This window comes from Porites lutea, chromosome 9, assembly GCF_958299795.1.
Source record: "Porites lutea chromosome 9, jaPorLute2.1, whole genome shotgun sequence".
Classification (NCBI taxonomy): Eukaryota; Metazoa; Cnidaria; class Anthozoa; order Scleractinia; family Poritidae; genus Porites; species Porites lutea.
Window position 1 is genome coordinate 157,442 of NC_133209.1, and position 18,716 is coordinate 176,157.

Consider the following 18,716-nt stretch of genomic DNA (forward strand, 5'->3'; position numbering starts at 1 on the left):
CGTGCTTTCCTTGTCCAGACCTCTGCTCTCTCCTGGGAAAAAGGAGCCGGAGCGGTTACTTATTTCATAATGGCTGACAAGTGGAGATAGAAAATATAAGATGTGGCGAAATCCATGGAGACTTGAACGAGGAAATCTGAGCATTGGCTTGTTTAATGGTTTAAGAGGTTTTTGTTCGTGGAAAAATGCCAGGTTGCAATGTGAATTATCCAGAGGTACGTTATCGTAGAGTCAGGGTTATTGTAAAACTCAAAACCAAAACACACCAACTGGAATGTAATGAAATGGAAAATCTCTTGCTGTCTGCAAATTGAAATCAGCTGTAAAAGACCACTCATAAAGAAAACTAGACTTAAGAATCTGCATGGGTGTTCTGGGTTCTGGCCCGGGTAGTGGCCCTGTGTACTTTTTGAAATGAAATAAAACAAACTAGAGCGAAATGAAATGGAAAATCTCTACTTTGCAGAATGGAAACCTCGTGTTGTTTGCAGAAGGGAATTGACTGAAAAAGATCACTCACAATTTTGACTCAAGTCCTTGTTCAAAGGTCATGTTAGCCCCCCTATTTAATCAAGTCATCGATAAAATTGATCTAAAACAGTTTGCACTCTGAGGCAGATCAACTACGCATGGCGATGCGCTTGTTTACTTGCTTCACTGTATCCTAGAAGCGCTTGACAACAGCCATTGCTATGCTCGCATCTTGTTTACCGACTTTAGCAAAGGATTTGACCTGGTGGATCATTCTGTTTTGGTATCTGAGCTTTGCGTTTTGTGGGTGCATGAGGCCTTAAGGTGACTCGACCCAGTTTTTTGGGGGGGGTACCATCCTACTTTGAAGCTCTCTGGTATCACCTTTACTTTTATCGTAATTCTAACACATAGAATGGATAACATATAGATCAATCTACAATATAAAATAAAATTTTTGGCGATCGGAGTAAATGTCACGTGGTTATAATGCCACGCCCCTTTGAGGTCTGAGTCGAAAATCTGCTGTTGCCGGCATTTTTTGGTGAAAATCTCTCGGCTACACATAGTGCGCATAGTGCGTTCGGAAGTCAGCCAAGCGCGGTCATTACACGCGTGCTGAACAAGAATGCTGTATAATGACAGACTAGAAACAATAGACAACTCCCAAAGCACAAACTCAGCCAAAATGCTAAAAATCTTCAATGTTTACTCAAGTTTGGGCTTAAAGAAGATAATGTCACAGTTTTTCAATGACCATGAAATTCAGAGTCCGGGTAGTTAGTTAATCAATTGTGGCCCTGAAAAAATTTGAAGGAAAAAAAACTACGAATTTTTAAGAAAATGCTTTTTTCGTGAGAAGGACTCTTAAACGCTGACAAACGTCAACAAATAGCGAAAACTATAACTTCTATATGTTTGCTTTGCTCGAAATCGCGCGCATTTACAAGGCCCTAAAGCGTTTTGCTGACTTGCAAGGACCCATCTGTTATAACGATGCCCAAAATAAAGAGATGAATCTCATAGTTTATTAGATATAATCCGTGTAAAGTTTGCTTATCGTTTTCGCATAAATTATGACCTAAATTTGGAAACCGCTGAATTTCTCGAATTGGGTCTTTGCGATTTTGGTGAAACTCTGTTCAGCGCAAGGCACTAATGCGCACTATGTGTAGCCGAGAGATTTTCACCAAAAAATGCCGACAACAGCAGATTTTCGACTCAGACCTCAAAGGGGCGTGGCATTATAACCACGTGACATTTACTCCGATCGCCAAAATTTTTATGTTATATTGTAGATTGATCTATATGTTATCCATTCTATGTGTTAGACTTACGATAAAAGTAAAGGTGGGGATACCAGAGAGCTTCAAAGTAGGATGGTACCCCCCCAAAAAAACTGGGTCGAGTCACCTTAATTAGATGGATTGGGGCCTTCTTGACGGGAAGGTCGCAACAAGTCAAAATCGGTAGTGCTTTGTCCAACAGCGTTTATTCCAAGGGGCGGTATCCCTCAGGGGACAAGACTAGCCCCCCTGTTGTTTGCAATCCTCGTCAACAATCTAGTGAAGGACTGGAAAACTAGAGTTAAGTATGTGGACGATCTCTCAGTCTTAGAGATTATTCCTAGATGTTCAACCAGCATGCTGCCCTTTGTAGCTAGGGATATTTGTTCTTATGCTAGTAGTCATGGTATGAAGCTAAATCCATCCAAATGTAAAGAGTTACGCATAGATTTCTTACAGTATAAGCCCTCCGACCTACCTCCCTTACAGATGTCTATTTATTTATTTATTTATTACAAATTCACTCCACTGCATAACAAGCAAATAATGAAATGAAATAAGCTAACACTACTTTAACAAACAAACAAAAAAACAAACAAAAAATGTTGTGGAGAAGGAGACAACCAAAAGCACCAATGTGCCATACTAGGGATGTCCCCACTAATTAAAATATAACAAAAATATGTACAAATAGAAATATAAATGTTCTAGTTATCCTTAATAAAGCTTAACACATTTCTTTTAAAAGTTGCAATACTGTTTGATTCTCTAACATGATTGGGTAAACCATTCCATTCATCTACAACACGGTTAAAAAAACTATATTTAAAACCATCAGTTCTACTAAAATTTGGAACAAGGTCCTGTGTGTCATTTTTCCTCAAGTTATAACCTGTATTTCTGTCCTTACAAAATATGAGCTTATTTGAAATGTCAATATCATAATGTCCATTAATTACATTAAAAAAAAATGTAACATCTCTAGTGAACCTCCTATTAGATAATGACAACAATTTTAGCTTAGATAGTCTAGTATTATAATCATCATCAGACCTAGTGATCCATCTGGTAGCTCTTCGCTGAACAGCCTCCAGTTTATCAATGTTACGTTGATATGTCGTTGTTATGTCGGGCAGTATTATAGAGCAGGTGCCATCTTATAAGTTGCTTGGTGTCCATCTGTCGCACAATTTATCGTGGCTTATTCATGCGACTATATTGTGAAGAGAGCACGCAAGCGTCTCTACGTTTTGCATGTCTTAATGAAATCAGGCCTCCCACCAGCTGATCTCATTCAGGTTTATTGTAGCCTTGTGTGGCCCATTTTAGAATATGCATCTCCGGTATGGGCCGCGTTACCCAACTGTCTGGTTCAATTGGTGGAAAGCGTGCAGAAGTCTGCACTAGGAATAATTTCTCCAGATTACCCTTATGAGTCGGCACTCGTGCGCTGTGGCTTGCCTACACTGTTGTCGCGCCGTGATGAGGCTTGCAGGCATTTTATATCTAACATCAAGGAGTCCGGGTTCCTTTCACACCTGCTGCCACAGCCCACGAATGTCGCTCATGGGTACGGGTTGAGGTCGGGTTTTTCCCGTTCTGAATTCCGCTTTGTCAGAACGGACCGCCTTAGTAATTTTGTTACCCACAGTTACATTAAGGTTTAAATGTTTTTGCCTTCTGTGCCATGTGTAATAATGTGTTCTGCGTATTCTTGACCTCCCTTGTAATTTAGTGTTATACACTACCAAAGGGTTTAATAAACTGATTATTAAATGTCGCAAATTGTTCTTGCTCAACAATTTTGCTTTACATTCTGCACATATGGTGTAAAAGTCTTTTTTTTTCTCAAATCAGTTTTGCAAGGTCCAAAGTCTTGGCATGAGATTTTTGTCTCACTCTCTATTCTCACTCTCACTCCAGATCTTATGTTTAACTGCTCTTGTTCTTGACCTGTGCCAAAATACAGGCTGTTTTGCAGTCTAGATCTATTTGGGCCTTGCACTTTTCCTTTTCGCTTAAAGTCAATAATTTTATTTCGTTTTACAATGCATTATACACAGGATTTTTCTTCTGTCAAAGAATTAAGACCTTTAGAAGGTTTTCAAGCCATTCAGGAAATGATGATTTCTCAGATGATTCTAACAAGGCAATCAGTAAGAAAGCTACCAACAAAGGTATTATATCAAGTTGCTTGTAGGGTGCAGTAGCCAGCCTTTTCACGAGAGTTGGTGGGAGGGAAAAAAAGTGCTAAACTATCTAAATTTAGGTCACTCTTGAAAGAAAGTTCATGTATACCACAGTACCTCCAGAGGCATGTGCATATCATATGTACAAAAACATTTCAGGAAAACTTATGGGTGTTTTTGCTTGGCTTGTTTTTATTAAAGATTAAGATGAAAATCACTTTTAATCATTTTGTTATTGAATTTAGGTCCTTGCATGTAGCAGTTACTTGGCAGGCAAAATTTACACTTCTCTTCTGCAGGATTGAACTTTGCTTTAACACTTTGTTAGTCAGAGTAATTTGTATGTGTCACCTTTCCCAAATTCACATACATGAATTTTTCACAGTCCTTAGTTATTATGATCAACTGTTTGATGTAAAAATCATAATAAGTTGTTTAAGGGTTCCTGAGTTAGAAAAATATACATATCACTTACCACATTTCGTTCTGTTATTTTTGCGTTACACTGTTAGGTGAACGATCAAAAAGGCTCTTCAAGATGCCAGCAGGTGACATGAATTATAACAGAAAGTATTATCAAAATACCTTCCTTTCAGCCACCCGAGCTATGAGTGACTATCTCCTAAAACCAAGGTACCGATAGGCTGATCTTTGTGAGATTAATCAAACAATTCACATTTTTTATGCAACATTTTGCATGATTAATTTTAACCTACAGTAATCATTAATCAACGCCAGTTGACATATCAGTTGAGTATACTGTCATAAAGGTTGTGTTGATTAAAAGTGATAGGAGGTCCACAGAAGTTGCAGCTGTGAGTGAGAGTGTTGGTTCTTTTATGCTGATAATATATTGACCATGCAGTACGTTTGTGCCTGAGTGTGGATTTGGTCTGCTCTAAAAATACCACAGTCACATGCAGAAATGTTGTGTTTATTCTCTTTCTTTGAATCTCATTTTACTTCATTTTATCTATATTTATCTAATACTGTTTCCTTGTATTAAACTGCAGTGATTTAGAAGGTCTTAAGACTACTTCAGTTCGTAGTGCATACAGTGACCCTGATCAACCTCCTGATGTTTGTTATTTAAAGTCCGATGTAGAACAAAAGTAAGTCTATCAGTATAATAGCATTTTGTGTTTTTAAGTTTATGATTATTAAACTTAAAAACACAAATGCATCATTGAATCTACGATTAATAGCTTGAAGTAATAATAGATAAAGAGCTCAATTAGACATGAAGAAGATCATTGCAGTTGTAGACACAACTTTTGCAGCTGCAAAACTAAAGCCTGAAAAATTCAGGTTTATACAGGATTCACACCCTTGATGTCTGCAGTATACTTGTCAGGAGTGGAGAGTATTCTTTTATTTCCTGAAAACATTTTTGTCATTTACTTGGTATGATTGATAAATCTGTCGCATTCAAAAGTTATTGGTGTCTTTGCCCGTCTGAAGGGTACATGTCTCACCCTTTGCTGTCTTTGCTTGTAACCTACTTATGTGATGGCGTAACTGTTTTACCCTTTTTTTCCGTACAGTACCTTACCAAAAACACTAGAGAAGTAAAATAAACGAGGAAATATTGCGTTTTCCTTCATTTTTATCTACTGAAAATGTCCTTGGGAAAAAAGAAGGAAATGGCATTTCTGAGCCCCTAAATTTGAAAAAAAATACTGGGGGACCATGCCCCAAGACCCCCCAAGTCTGGAGTACCTTCCGCGGTCTAAATATGTGCATACATGTACATTGTAAAAATCTCACACTACGCCCCTGCTAGTACAGTACTTTTACCAATAGTGAGCTAACAAGCCAACTGCTTTAAAGCATGTATAAGAATAAGCATGATGTGGGTTAATTAAGTCCTGTTACCAAGCCCATTTAAACCCTTTGTAAATGAAAATTTTTATGTACAATATATCATCACACTGGCAGATTTTTTAAATCCACTCTGATAGGTACCTAAGCACTAATAAATAGAAACAACAACGAAAATGTCCTTCATATGATCACATCACCTTTTTGCTATATGAAATTGTGAAAATATTCAGGACTGTTTTTTTAAAAACAGTAAACTTTGTAACCTACAGGGCTTATGAAGTCTGGGGAGGCCCTGAAGGTCTGGCAAAAGAGATCTGGGACAGGAAAAAGGCATATGAAGAAAGTGAACGTTACAGAAAAGGTATTTGAAGGGCTTTTAAAAAAGTCTTTTCATCAAGGGTCACATTTGTGTGCGAGGGGAGCTTTAGTGTTCAACACCATTGTGTACACTGTTTTTTTGTAGGTCTAGGAGCACTTATAGGCCATTTAAAGAAAACAATAAGGGATCATTCTAAGAAGAAGGAAGAAAACAAGGTATTTATAACTCCACCTGTGTTTGGTTTTTAACCACACAATTTACAATGACTGCCAAATAAATAAAAACTGAATTCTGACAACCTTGAAAAACTGCGTGGTTTTATATTACCCCTGTTTGTTTGAAAGCAAAAGCCATGCTGGCATATTACGATTCATCATTTTTTTTGCAAATTTGAGTGTCTTTGTATTCTTTCTCATGAGGTACAGAACGTTGAATTCTTGAAACCTATTTACATCATACATTATTTGCTACTTTAGATTTGATTTGTTTTGTTTCTAATATTGTAGCAATTTGGTGAAAGAACACAGAGAAATATGATGTTAAGAGGCTCTGCTAAAGTTGTGACTTATGCAATTTGCAGGTATTTTGGATGACTGGTTCTGCTGGTTTAGTACCAGCTTCAGCAGTTAAAGTTAAATTGATATAAATACTTTTTACAAGAAGGTTGAAGATGACTTGCTACTTTGCAATTTGTATTTATTTTTTGTACCTCTACTTTTTGCAATAACTTCCTAATGTTATTGGAAGAGGATTGTGATTGTGACTTTATAATCAGCAAGTAGATTTATCATAGATGATAACGGTCAAAATTAAATTCAGGTTAACTTATAACATATACACCAAACTAGGATCATGCATTATTTTGATTTTTTTCTATTTCTCACATCTTCGCAAGGAAGTTTTGAACTCCCACAGAAGGGTTTCCAAAAATTATTGGCCTTACTGGCAGGCTCCTGCAGGAGATTACTACATTATCACAATATTTTATTTACAAATGCTTGGGAATGGATTAAGTGTTTTGACCAATGCTACTTAGTGACATTGGGGATATATTTTTATTTATGCATATGCTAAAGAGCAGAAAGAAACAGGCTTGACTTTTTCTATTCTTCTGCACTAACCTATATAAATATAAACACAAATGCAGCAAATCACTGAGAATATTGGATTATGGCCTGTGCGGTAACGCCATAACGCCACTTTATTAAAGAAAATGCAAACAACTAGTACAAAATAGAAATGAAAACGTCAAATAGAGTAAGCCGTGCCAGGGGGGCCAGAAAAAACCTAACCTAAAAAACCCCGTGGGGAAAAAGGGATAGGAAATCTGGGGCGGGCCAGGCACGACTTAAGTCCCCCGCCAAGACTACTAATAAACTAAATAATTGTAATAAACAAACGAAAACTAAATAGCAATAGTTTGAGCAACTTTTAAGCGATCACTAACGGTGTGCTTAATGTATCTGTTCTTTGAAGTGGCACATTTCCAGCCAGCAGCATGCATATCTAGCAGATCAGCGGAAACACTCCGACAAGCAGGATTTGAGGCGGCACCAGACTTTATACTGTGCGTGCCGTAAAGAGCAATGTCACCTACAAATGGTTTAACAAATTTCTTAAATTCATCTCTTAGCGTTGAATATGAAACTCCTCTAGAAGCATGAAAAACACTCCCTAGACTTAGTTTTAACGATTCGCCTAACGAGGGGCGAAGATGACTCACAAGTTGAAGGGAAAAGCTTAAGTAACCTTTCGGTGATAGAAACTGGGCAAGTAGCCTTACGAGACCTAGCTAGAAAGGACGTATGCCCTTCTCTATACTGATCATTTTTGCGTTTAGGAATAAAAACTGACATGTACTCGTTGAAAATAGAGACATCTCTAACTGTCAAATTGCGAATTTCGTCCATACGAAAAAACCCAGCAAAGCCAACCAAGAGGACGAAAAGAAAACGAATAACGGCAAGCGAACTACTAGAAATATAATATTCAGCGATCCTTAAAACTGTGTCAACGGATAAAGGCTCTAGGGCATTCTACAATACCGGCCAGACTATGACCCCACTTAATACCATAAACAACTGACTCTATAGGAGATATCCCCGTATTATTAGAAATAGAAACAGCAGTAAGTTCGCTGATAAAGAGAGCAATGTGCAGTGGCTTCGCTGGAATAACTGAAACGCCAATCTTAGAATCTGCCCATTCACGCCATCTGATCCAGCCAGATCTATACTTCTGCACGGTAGAGGGAGCCTTGGACTCAAACTGTAAATGGAGAAGATCTGGAACAAGCTTGCGCAAGGATGGATCGGCCAGAGAATTCGCTTCACTCCAAATCCCGGATTGGAGAACATCTAAAAAATAAAATAAAACTAGGCAGGAAAAGGCAAAACATTTAAAATTATAATACAGTAGAAAATATGATGCTGCATCATAATCATGCAGCACGAACAGTACTACAGCGTAAAAACGACATGTAATGAGAAACAACGACAAACGGAAGCCGAACTGGCTGGGCCCAGTAATGATTTAAAAAACTGTAAAAAATACAACAAAATAGCAAACATTCGATAAAACAAATGTAGACCAATAAAATAAAACATAAAATAAGGCCCACTGACGACGCCAAAACAGGCAAACTGCGTGGTGAAGCGGACATCGAACTCCGAGCCAAGAAGACGCTGCCAAATCAGGCAAAAAATACACCGCCAAATCAGGCAAAAATACGCTGCCAAAACAGGCAAAACAAAGCTGCCAAATCAGGCAAAAATACACTGCCAAAGCAGACATGGTAACGGTGCCGAATCAGGCAAATAAATAATACCAAAACGAAGCTAACAAAAGATAAACCTAAAACACCGACAATAATGAGCTGTAAGGGGAGACAAAAATGGGAAAGCTCACCTAAAATCTATCCGCAAAGCTAACATTTTAAATTTCGGGCAGCCGCTGAACACCGACGGACGCGCTTTGTAAATCTGCTTCTGTCCTGGACCCTCCAGCAAGAGGTCTTCAATACAAGGAAGCTCAAACACTTCTTTAACAAAAGACTTGAACTGGGAGGCGTTGTCGTGCAAAAAAGGCCAAAAATAGGCCGAAGGCCATTGTGGAACGATAAAAGTGCCGTAACCGGAGCAGGACGAGAGAGCCCTAACTGAAGGCACAATGGCACCCACCGGAGGGCAAACTCAGTTATTCTCATGTCGCCAATCCTGAGCCAAGGCGTCCACACCGCTGCAACCTGGGGAAGCAAATTTAGAGTTGAACCTCGGAAGCTGGGCATTGTAATAGGACGAAAAGCGATCAATTGTATGAGGGCCCCATTTAGCATCGACAAGTCGAAATACCGAGGGATTAATGGACCAGTCGTCTTTATCAATAAATCTGTTAAGAAGATCTGCTCTTTCATTAAGAGACCCAGGGATCCACTGGGCTTCGAGAACGATGCTGTTGGCAAGACAAAGATTGAAAATATCCATAGCCAGGGCCTGGAGGTGAGATTTGGAGCTTCCGATAGCAACTATTCTGGCGGCGGCCTGATTATCAGTGAAGATTTTAACTCTCTTGAGTTTCAGTTGAGCCACGTAAGAAAGCAACACGTAAAAAATGGCTTTCAGCTCGCGAAACGTAGAGCTTTGGCCGATATCCTCGCTCTCCCACATGCCGCTAACGACGGAGCCGTCTAAAGTAGCCGAAAATCCTCCGAACGCTGCGTCGCTAGTATCGGAAAATACAACGGTATGCGTAGCTAACGGTGGCCTAATAGAATAGGCGTTTAAGCAGTCGATGTTGCAATACCAAAATTTCAGTTCTTGTAAAAGGCTCGGAGGAAAATGAATTATGTCATCCCAAGCCGATCTGCTTTCAATGGCGAAGTACATTATATTTGTCTGGTCAAAAGACGAGAAATTGGACCAACAGCTAACGCAGCTGAAATGATAGTGCCTGCTATTCTCGCTAACTCGCGAAATGAAGAGAATCCATCCTGAATCGCAGAATCTAGCAAGCCTTTAAGCTTGAGAACTTTCTTCTCGGGAATCCGGAAACACATTAAAATAGTATCAATAACGAAGCCTAGCCATTCGCCAATTTGAACTGGATCCCAGTGAGACTTTTCCTCGTTACAAAGAAGACCAGATGAAGAGAGCTCTTTACGTTGAATTAAGCTAGCTGCCACGGCAGAACATTTGTCTGGTCGACTCCCGAAACCATCGTCCAAATAAATGAAACTGTTGTGTCCCATAGAACGCCAACGCCTTACTAAAGGGCGCATGAACTTGGTAAAACAAAAGCAAGCGCTACTTAACCCGAAAGGCAGTACTGTAAAGGAAAAATATCTGACGACACCAGAAAAAGGCCACGCGAAACCAAGGTACTTTTGGTGGTCGAGACAAATATCGACATGGTGGTAACCGGACTTAAGGTCCCAAGAGAAAAACCAGTGTCCTTCATCGAGAACTTGAGAAAGCGATCGTAAGTCCTCGTACTTGAATATAGGTTTTACTAAATAATTGCTTACGTGTCTCAGATCGATAACCAGGCGAAGCTTCTTCCCAACAGCGACTGTCAAAGGATTAACACAATACGGGGGGAATTCGTGCTCAACAATGCAGCCGTTACTTAAAAGCTCGCTAATAGCATCAGCGACAAATTCCGGATGCTGAAGAGCTGATCTATTGTTCTTCAAAAAGCACTGCGAGGGGTACTCGGCAAACGGCAATCTGTAACCGCGCCTAATCATATCAAGGACAAAATCTGGTGCATCTAAAGTCTCGACCCAAAAGTTAAACGAAGATTGCAAGCGACCTTTCACGCCACTGCTTCCGCCTTTCGCACTAAACTCGTCGCCACAACAAGACAATAAATGAATTAAATCACACTCAACTTCATCACAGGTCGACGAGTCGCCATCTAGTCAATCGCGTCGAGAGCTACTCTTCGAAGAATCCGCAGGCTTCAAGCACGTGGAACTCAAATGACCAAAATCCCCGCACTGAAAAAAGGGGAACACATACAGAAAAACATGAAAATAAAATCCATAACATAAAAATAAAAGAACAGTGTTGTAGCGTGTGGCGTTGCAGACCCGAAGGAAGAACATACTGACTGACAACAACATATATGAAACGCAATTAACACGTATTACGTAACTAATGAACACTTCATTGAAAAACACAATGAAAATACCAAATTCAGAACGTGCAGAAAACAAATATCTGCTAAACTTCGTACCGCAGATATTTTGATATTCTGCACTAACCTATATAAATATAAACACAAATGCAGCAAATCACTGAGAATATTGGATTATGGCCTGTGCGGTAACGCCATAATCGACGAAGAAAGAAACAAAGATAGTAAAGCGAAAAAGTGCTTGGTACTTATCTTAAAACAGGGACCCAAACGACGAGCTGGTCTAGCCTCCGGGCGTGAAACCAAATCGCTGGATGCGTATCTTGACGAAGTCGCCCGAGATGTAGAGGCGGAGCCACTGCCTTTGTCGCCAGAATGGGCACGACGACGTTTTTCCTTAGTGACCTTTCTCTCAGTTCTCCTCTCGGCCCGGTAAATTCTCTTCTCATCATCTGAGTCAGAGGCGAGTTCGTCGGATAGATACTCATTGACCGTCGCCCATCCAAACTCGCTCTTGTCGGCTAGCTTTATTGCTTTAACACGCTTGGACACTAATTCCGTACCTGACTCCAAAGCAGCCTTAACTTTTTCATAAGATTTGTGCTTCAGTGCGTCGGAAGCTTCGTCTAGCTTGTCCAGCACCTGGAGGGAATGGTCTAACTGCTGCTGGTTATCCTTTCTCTTGCACGTGTATTGCTCGCGACGCGCCTTCTTAACAGCTTGCTCAACGGACGAACTGTTTTCCTCTGAAAAACGCTTGGCAAAATCGGTAAGCCGAGATTCAATGACCTGTGTAAGGTTGTCGGTTAAAGAACCTATAGAACGAGTAACGGCAGCCTGTATAGCAGCGCCAATAGAAGGATCTACGACTTCAGGGTTCGGACGAGAACGAACATTGCTGTCCTCCGCGTCACTCATGTTAAACAGAACAGTGTTGTAGCGTGTGGCGTTGCAGACCCGAAGGAAGAACATACTGACTGACAACAACATATATGAAACGCAATTAACACGTATTACGTAACTAATGAACACTTCATTGAAAAACACAATGAAAATACCAAATTCAGAACGTGCAGAAAACAAATATCTGCTAAACTTCGTACCGCAGATATTTTGATATTCCTGCTTCGAGAGGTGGTAAATGTACGTTTATATTTTAAAATACATGTAATTAGGGTAATGTTGATTCTAGGTAATTTTTTTTATTGATTACTGTAGCATGTGAGTTTGTTTATAATACTGGTGAATAAGCAAGAATTCTTGTTTTCCTTTTTTAGTAACTTAGCTGTCATGCTGTTTAAGTTTGGTGCATATTTGTACACTGGATCAGCAACCATGCTGTCGGAATCTATTCACTCACTGGCTGACATGTTAAACCAGGTATGTATTACCTACAAAGAGTGGTGTACATGGTTGCAAGTCGTTGACAGTTACTTTATCAGAGCAGGGGGTTAGGAACCACTTACAAGGACAGTGAATCAAACACATTGAATGGAAACCTGACACCTGTGTCTGTACCCTCTAATATCTGTCATTCTTGCCTACGAATAAATCACTTTTTCATAACAGTTACTAATGACAGAGAGCATTCAATTTTTCTAAACACCACTTTTCAAAAGTATAGCTATCATGACCTTTACACCTAAGAGAGTGTTAAGAAAAATACTATTCTATAGTTACTTTTAATTTTACCTGTGAACTTAAAGGTCAGGACATAAAAAACAGGCAGTTGACTGCGAGCAGTAATTTTATGAGATGCATATTTTATTTCAGTGCCTGTTGGCTGTCGGTATTTTGCAGTCCATCAAGAAACCATCTCCAGATCATCCGTAAGTCACCAAGAAGCTTCCAGGCACTTCTTAATGTCACCTGAATAATCAGGTGACATTATTATCATACTTTAATAAACCATAATTAATTTTGATCATTTTGAGGAGAGTGTGTGAAAATCTTCAGTATCTACAAATCTGTAAGGATGTTTGTATCAAGTGAAATGTACAATTGAAATTGTAAAGCAAAAGATAGATAATGTAAGTTTAGGGGTGTTCATTCATAGGGTAATGTTGTGAGATCTGGGGCACTGTGCTATTATAGGTAACTTCTGATTTCAGATAATATGATGGATTGTGGAATTTTAGTAAAGCAATAATGAAACACTCATTTTCTTATTCTATTTTGACACATTTTCTATATCAAACTCATTTTTCAGATATGGCTGGTCTAGAGCTCGATACGTATATTCACTTATCAGTGGTGTTGGGATTTTCTTCCTTGGAGCTGGTGTTACAATGTACCATGGTATTACAGGACTGATAAACCCTGCTCCACTGGAAAATCTTGCAATGGTGAGTTGTTACAGTATGACACTAGAGGAGATGGTCGTTTGGACAACAAATGTAATGTGGACATATGGCTTGTTATAACAGTTATTATTCCAGACTGCTTTAAATTAATACTAACCTGTCCTTTTTTAAAACAATAATGTTAAATATCAACAGACAAAGAAGTGAAACGTAGGCCAAGTAAGCCTTGCATGAAAAGATTTGGCTCCTTTTTCAGTGCACTCTGTAGATGGTCTTTGAAAGGTAGCAAAGTTTTCATTTAAGGGTTCAATCTCATCAATCAAATCTATTGCAGCTGTGTTCTTTCTAACTTTCGGCATTTTTGTGTACCATAGGCCTATACTATTCTGGCTGGATCGTTCTTAGTGGAAGGAGGTTTGTTATGTGAAATTTTTTTGTACCCTTCATTCGAGCAAAATAATGGTTGAAGAATTTAAACAGATTTGGAGTGGGGTCAGATCTAGCATTGTTTTTTATACATGTATATTTTCAGTTGGCTACAGTAATCACAAGATGTTTTAGACATTTGTTAAGTTTGATTTCAGAAAATAAGTATTTTGTGACATTTTTTCTTGCACTTAGGAACTAAAGTCCTGTTTAGCGTATGAATGTACGATAATTGTTAAGTCAACTAATACACCGATAAATTTTTTCAATCATACAGTTTATTTCACTGATTTACTGTGCCGTTGTTCTGTTTAGCCACACTGTTGCTAGCTATAGCTCAAGTCAGAAAGAGTGCACGGGAAAGTGGCATGTCATTCAGACAATATGGTAAGTACTCAGCTCGCTCTTGCTAGGCCCTTCGAAGTCCCCAAAGCCTTTTTAAGGTATGCGGCTATCAGCAGGATCTAAACGTTTCTGTTAAGGATATATTTTGAGTCATAAGTATCACTCTTATACGTTTGTTTCTTGTTGACCAAGTACGGCATAAGTAACGATCGACTGTTTTGATAATTGATTTGTTGAATATAATGATTTTTAAGTAAGCTGTATGACATGGGATACGTACGGTAACCCGCTAACGAGATCTCTATTTTACATTTAGTTGTACGGGGTCGAGATCCAAGTGCAGTTACAGTTTTATTGGAAGACGGTGCTGCTGTAACCGGAGTTATTCTTGCTACAGGCTGTCTCGGCTTGACATCTTACACTGGCAGCACTGTGTTTGATGCAATTGGTTCAGTTTTAATAGGAGGTATGTCAGATAAAATTCACATCCGATGAACTACATCATCGCTTTGTGTCTTAGTACCACCCTGCTTTTGACAATTTGTTTTCTTTTGATTCATTTTTTCTGTCTCTTCGTTTTGCTACTTACTTACTTACTTACTCTCTTGGTATGCTTCAGGACTTCTTGGCTCATTTGCAGTATTTCTCATTGGCAGAAACGCGGACTTTCTGATCGGAAGGTACCTTTTAAAATTACTGAACTTCCGATTGGCCATTTTCTTTATGCCATGGAGTGATTGTTCTATATTTTACTCTACGCTTAATATGGCTTATAGCACATGCGTTTATTCCACATGTATGTTTGTCCTTGCACTTTTCAGGTCTATTCCAGTCAACAGATTGCAGCAAATTATTGAAGTTCTAGAAAGCGACATAGTAGTAAGGTAAGTCGCCGTGCCTTGTATGAATCTATATGTTGTGGTTCGATTTTGCCCTTGGTTTAATTTTTATGTTCTTTTGTTTTGAGTATGGTAATTTACGGCAATGAGTTTGAAACAAAAGCAAATAAAACTTAAACCAAGGATAAAATTGAACCACAACATATTTCTCATATTAAGCGACCAGTCCTCCACCTCCCCTCAGCAATCTCCCTTAGGCAACATCAGAGTGACCGACTGACACCTCTAACAAAAACCCCTGCATGTAAGATGGACACCAGTTAAGTCAAACACTTCTATTAGACAGACTCAATAACAGCCTTATTAGTCTGTAGCTCCTTTTCAGTTTTTCTTGGGGATATACTGAATACTTTCAGAAACAGGATCAATGTCTCGACTTTACTGTTTTGTATTTTATAATAGTACAATATATCTCCTTACAGAGCAGATATCGTCTGTTATTTCCATTTCCTATTAGCTTATAGAGTAGATATCGTCTGTTATTTCCATTTTCAATTAGCTCATAGAGCAGATATCGTCATGTTATTTCCATTTTCTGTTAGCTTATAGAGCAGATATCGTCTGTTATTTCCATTTTCTATTAGCTTATGGAGCAGATATCGTCTGTTATTTCCATTTTCAATTAGCTCATAGAGCAGATATCGTCATGTTATTTCCATTTTCTATTAGCTTATAGAGCAGATATCGTCTGTTATTTCCATTTTCTATTAGATCCATACATGATGTGAAAGCTACTGAGTTGGGTGAGTATTACAACTATGTACAATCCCGCATTTTTGTTTTTTTCTGTTGATATACCTTTTAGCTCTTGTCTCTGACATCACGTCGTTACCTCTATTCAGCTGTGATATGATGACGATAATTGTGCCGTCCTACAGGTGCAGACGTAGTTCGATTCAAGGCGGAAGTAAATTTTGATGGACGAGAAATAACTCGCTGTCATCTTAACAGGGTGGATATGGAGTTGTTGCTTGAGGTAAGCTTATCTTTGTCTGTTGAAGGTGTTTAGATCCTAAGGAAAGCAAGAAGTATTAGGTTTTGGTAGGGGATAGGATAGCTTTGTTTTTGAGTTTCCGCCATAAAGTCCCATCTGCTTCTGCTTCACCCTTGAAACTCTTTACCCCTTTGTTTCTCTGACTTCTTTGTACTGTAACTGCCATTACTGATCGCTTTCCTACCTGCATGGGACGAACATTTCGCACTCCCTGCATTAGGTCACAACTGTATCATGCAGAATACCAAAACTAGGCTAAGAGTCTTCTAAGAAAGTAGGACTCTGGGTTTAATGTGGAGTACTATCCAAATTAAAGCGCCATTCTCTAGATGCTTGAAACAGGCTCTGACTAGTAAAACTAAATGTTTTCAACTCACATGAATTCATCTTCGGACTCCTGATTGTAGGAAGTTCAGAAGTTGACAACAGTACCGGAGCTAGAGTTGTTTCTTTTGGAGCATGGTGAAGAAGTAATCGATATGTTGGGTCAACAAGTGGATAGAATAGAGAAAAATATCAAGGTAATGTAACTAGTCACTATACATGCGCTCGTGTACGGACCGGCGCACGCGCCTCCTGCAAGTGACGTCTCAGTGTGAATTACGTATTCTTACGGTCTTCTCTTTAATCACACTGAAGATGGACTATAAACCCGAATAATCCGAATCTATAACCTGACAATTACGTCAATTATTGATATTCTCGTTTACAATGTATCAATCCTGTCAGTTATCCTTAATATATTGCAAATTTCATGCATCAAAACGAAGTTTTTGTCCAGAAGTTTTCAACGTAAAATGCAAATTGATTTGACAAGGGTGGAGAAAAAGGAGGGCCACAATCCCCCCCCTCGGCGGCAAATCATTTAAAACTTTGTCACACCGCCGGAAGGTAGCCGGTCATGGCTTATCGTTAGAAACCATTCCAACTGAATCAAGTGACTGCTAGGGCATGCAAATAGGTTTTCGCTTAGTAGCAGTCAACTGCATCAGTAAAAACCAAATTTTTCATCTTTCCTCCTCAGAAAAGAAACCCAGAAGTACGTCACGTGGACTTGGAGATTCTTTAACACAGTTTTTTGTGGAATGAATGTGGTTTGCTCTGCAGTTCTGTTGGTGCACTTTGTTTTCTAGAATTCCCAAGCAGTTGTGTCTTGTTCCCTTAATCTCTGGACGAAAAAACGAAGTTGTTACTGAACTTGGAATAGTCAGCATGTAGGTCGTTAAGGTCACTCACGCGGCCTTTACTAAATTGATGCCTACTTCGTCGGCGATCATTTTGTCTTCATTTGGTCAATTCAAGACTTGTCGTCCTGCTCCACGCTGGAAGAGTATTGCCGCTTAACACTCAGCTGAAACATCAGTGGTGACGATTTAGTTGACTCTTGGTGGATGCTTCAGTTTTAGTGCTCGGCGCTAGTATCAATCTCTGGTAGGACTTTCTCAGACCTCTCTGGAGATGCAAATTAAACAGATCTTTATGTTTAGATCACTTTTTGGTGCCTCTCACTACTTGCAGCTTGTATCCAAGTTTTATCAGACGTTTTTATGAGAAGCAATGGTTTATCCTGTTTAGATAAGTGGAACAGTACTCGCCCAGCCAATAGTACCGAGTGCTGGGTCCCAAGCCTCTGGCACGGCTTCTATCCTCTTTAAGCTATAACTACTCACTGACAAACCCATCACTAGCGAATGAAATAACCAACGTGAGAACTTTCAATTACATATTTTGTGGCTTAACTCAGTTGGGGAGAATAGAACAGTCTACGATGTCGTCATTGGAAAGACCTTAGAGCCTGATAATGGAACGGCTCAAGGTCAGCTATTATCCCCGAACAAAGAACTACAAAGAACTACATTTAAGTTTAACAAATCCTTAAAATAGTCGATACTCTGACTCAAAAACAGGCTCAGAACTGTCTCTAATCCTGATCAATGTGGGCTAAACCGGCACTGATTCATTACTGACCTTGGACTGACTATGAACTGTTTATTAAGAACTGCTGCCCAGCACCTACTACATTCGGATACCCTTTGCATAAGAAAAAACCTTAAAATACCAATCATCAAAAAACAAAATTAAAAGTAACTACTTCAAAACATAAGTATAACTATGTGTTGTTTGACCTTCCGAATTTACTTTCTCGCTCGGTCTGACGAAAATATCCCCACTGAACACTCATTAGTGACATTGAACTTATAGAATTCTGGTAAATCAATTTTCCTTTGCCATGTATGCAGCATAAAGATCCCACACTCTCAAACAGACAACTATTGATAGTATCAACATATTCTTCGGTGTTTTTGCAATTAAAACGCGCGGGTATTTTAAGTAACTTCGATTGAAAATGCGATTGTATAATATACATTTCTTTTATTTTAAAAATTGGTCTATTTTACGAAGCGAAGGTTAAATGATAACATAATATATACTTAAGCTATATACACATTGAACATAAAGATGATATAAGATTGCAAAATTTGTCCCATTAGAAAGGCGCCATTTTTCTTAAGTGAACTCTTGT

General features: G+C 39.0%; 2 protein-coding genes and 1 pseudogene across 3 annotated transcripts; 1 reads left to right on the forward strand and 2 right to left on the reverse strand.

Moving 5' to 3' along the window:
• Positions 1 to 32: 32 nt before the first annotated feature.
• Positions 33 to 18,664, forward strand: LOC140948714 (proton-coupled zinc antiporter SLC30A9, mitochondrial-like). Of its 2 annotated transcripts, XM_073397982.1 has the most exons (19): positions 35 to 215; positions 3,821 to 3,934; positions 4,459 to 4,579; positions 4,960 to 5,058; positions 6,040 to 6,131; positions 6,234 to 6,304; positions 6,596 to 6,669; positions 12,503 to 12,605; positions 12,999 to 13,054; positions 13,435 to 13,570; positions 13,903 to 13,942; positions 14,270 to 14,341; positions 14,616 to 14,765; positions 14,919 to 14,979; positions 15,121 to 15,183; positions 15,910 to 15,941; positions 16,077 to 16,174; positions 16,600 to 16,713; positions 17,217 to 18,664. In XM_073397982.1, the coding sequence occupies exons 1-19, from the start codon at positions 101 to 103 to the stop codon at positions 17,259 to 17,261; spliced, it is 1,656 nt and encodes a 551-aa protein (XP_073254083.1). In that variant the 5' UTR covers positions 35 to 100; the 3' UTR covers positions 17,262 to 18,664. The 2 variants fall into 2 exon arrangements, 1 of the variants encoding a protein (XP_073254083.1); XR_012167081.1 differs by lacking the exons at positions 15,910 to 15,941; positions 17,217 to 18,664 and having other exon boundaries at positions 33 to 215.
• Positions 7,241 to 11,194, reverse strand: LOC140947251 (uncharacterized; annotated as a pseudogene).
• On the reverse strand, positions 11,400 to 12,204 carry LOC140947936 (uncharacterized). Its single transcript, XM_073397164.1, has one exon. It carries the CDS (start codon positions 12,195 to 12,197, stop codon positions 11,400 to 11,402), a length of 798 nt encoding a protein of 265 aa, XP_073253265.1. The 5' UTR covers positions 12,198 to 12,204.
• Positions 18,665 to 18,716: the final 52 nt, after the last annotated feature.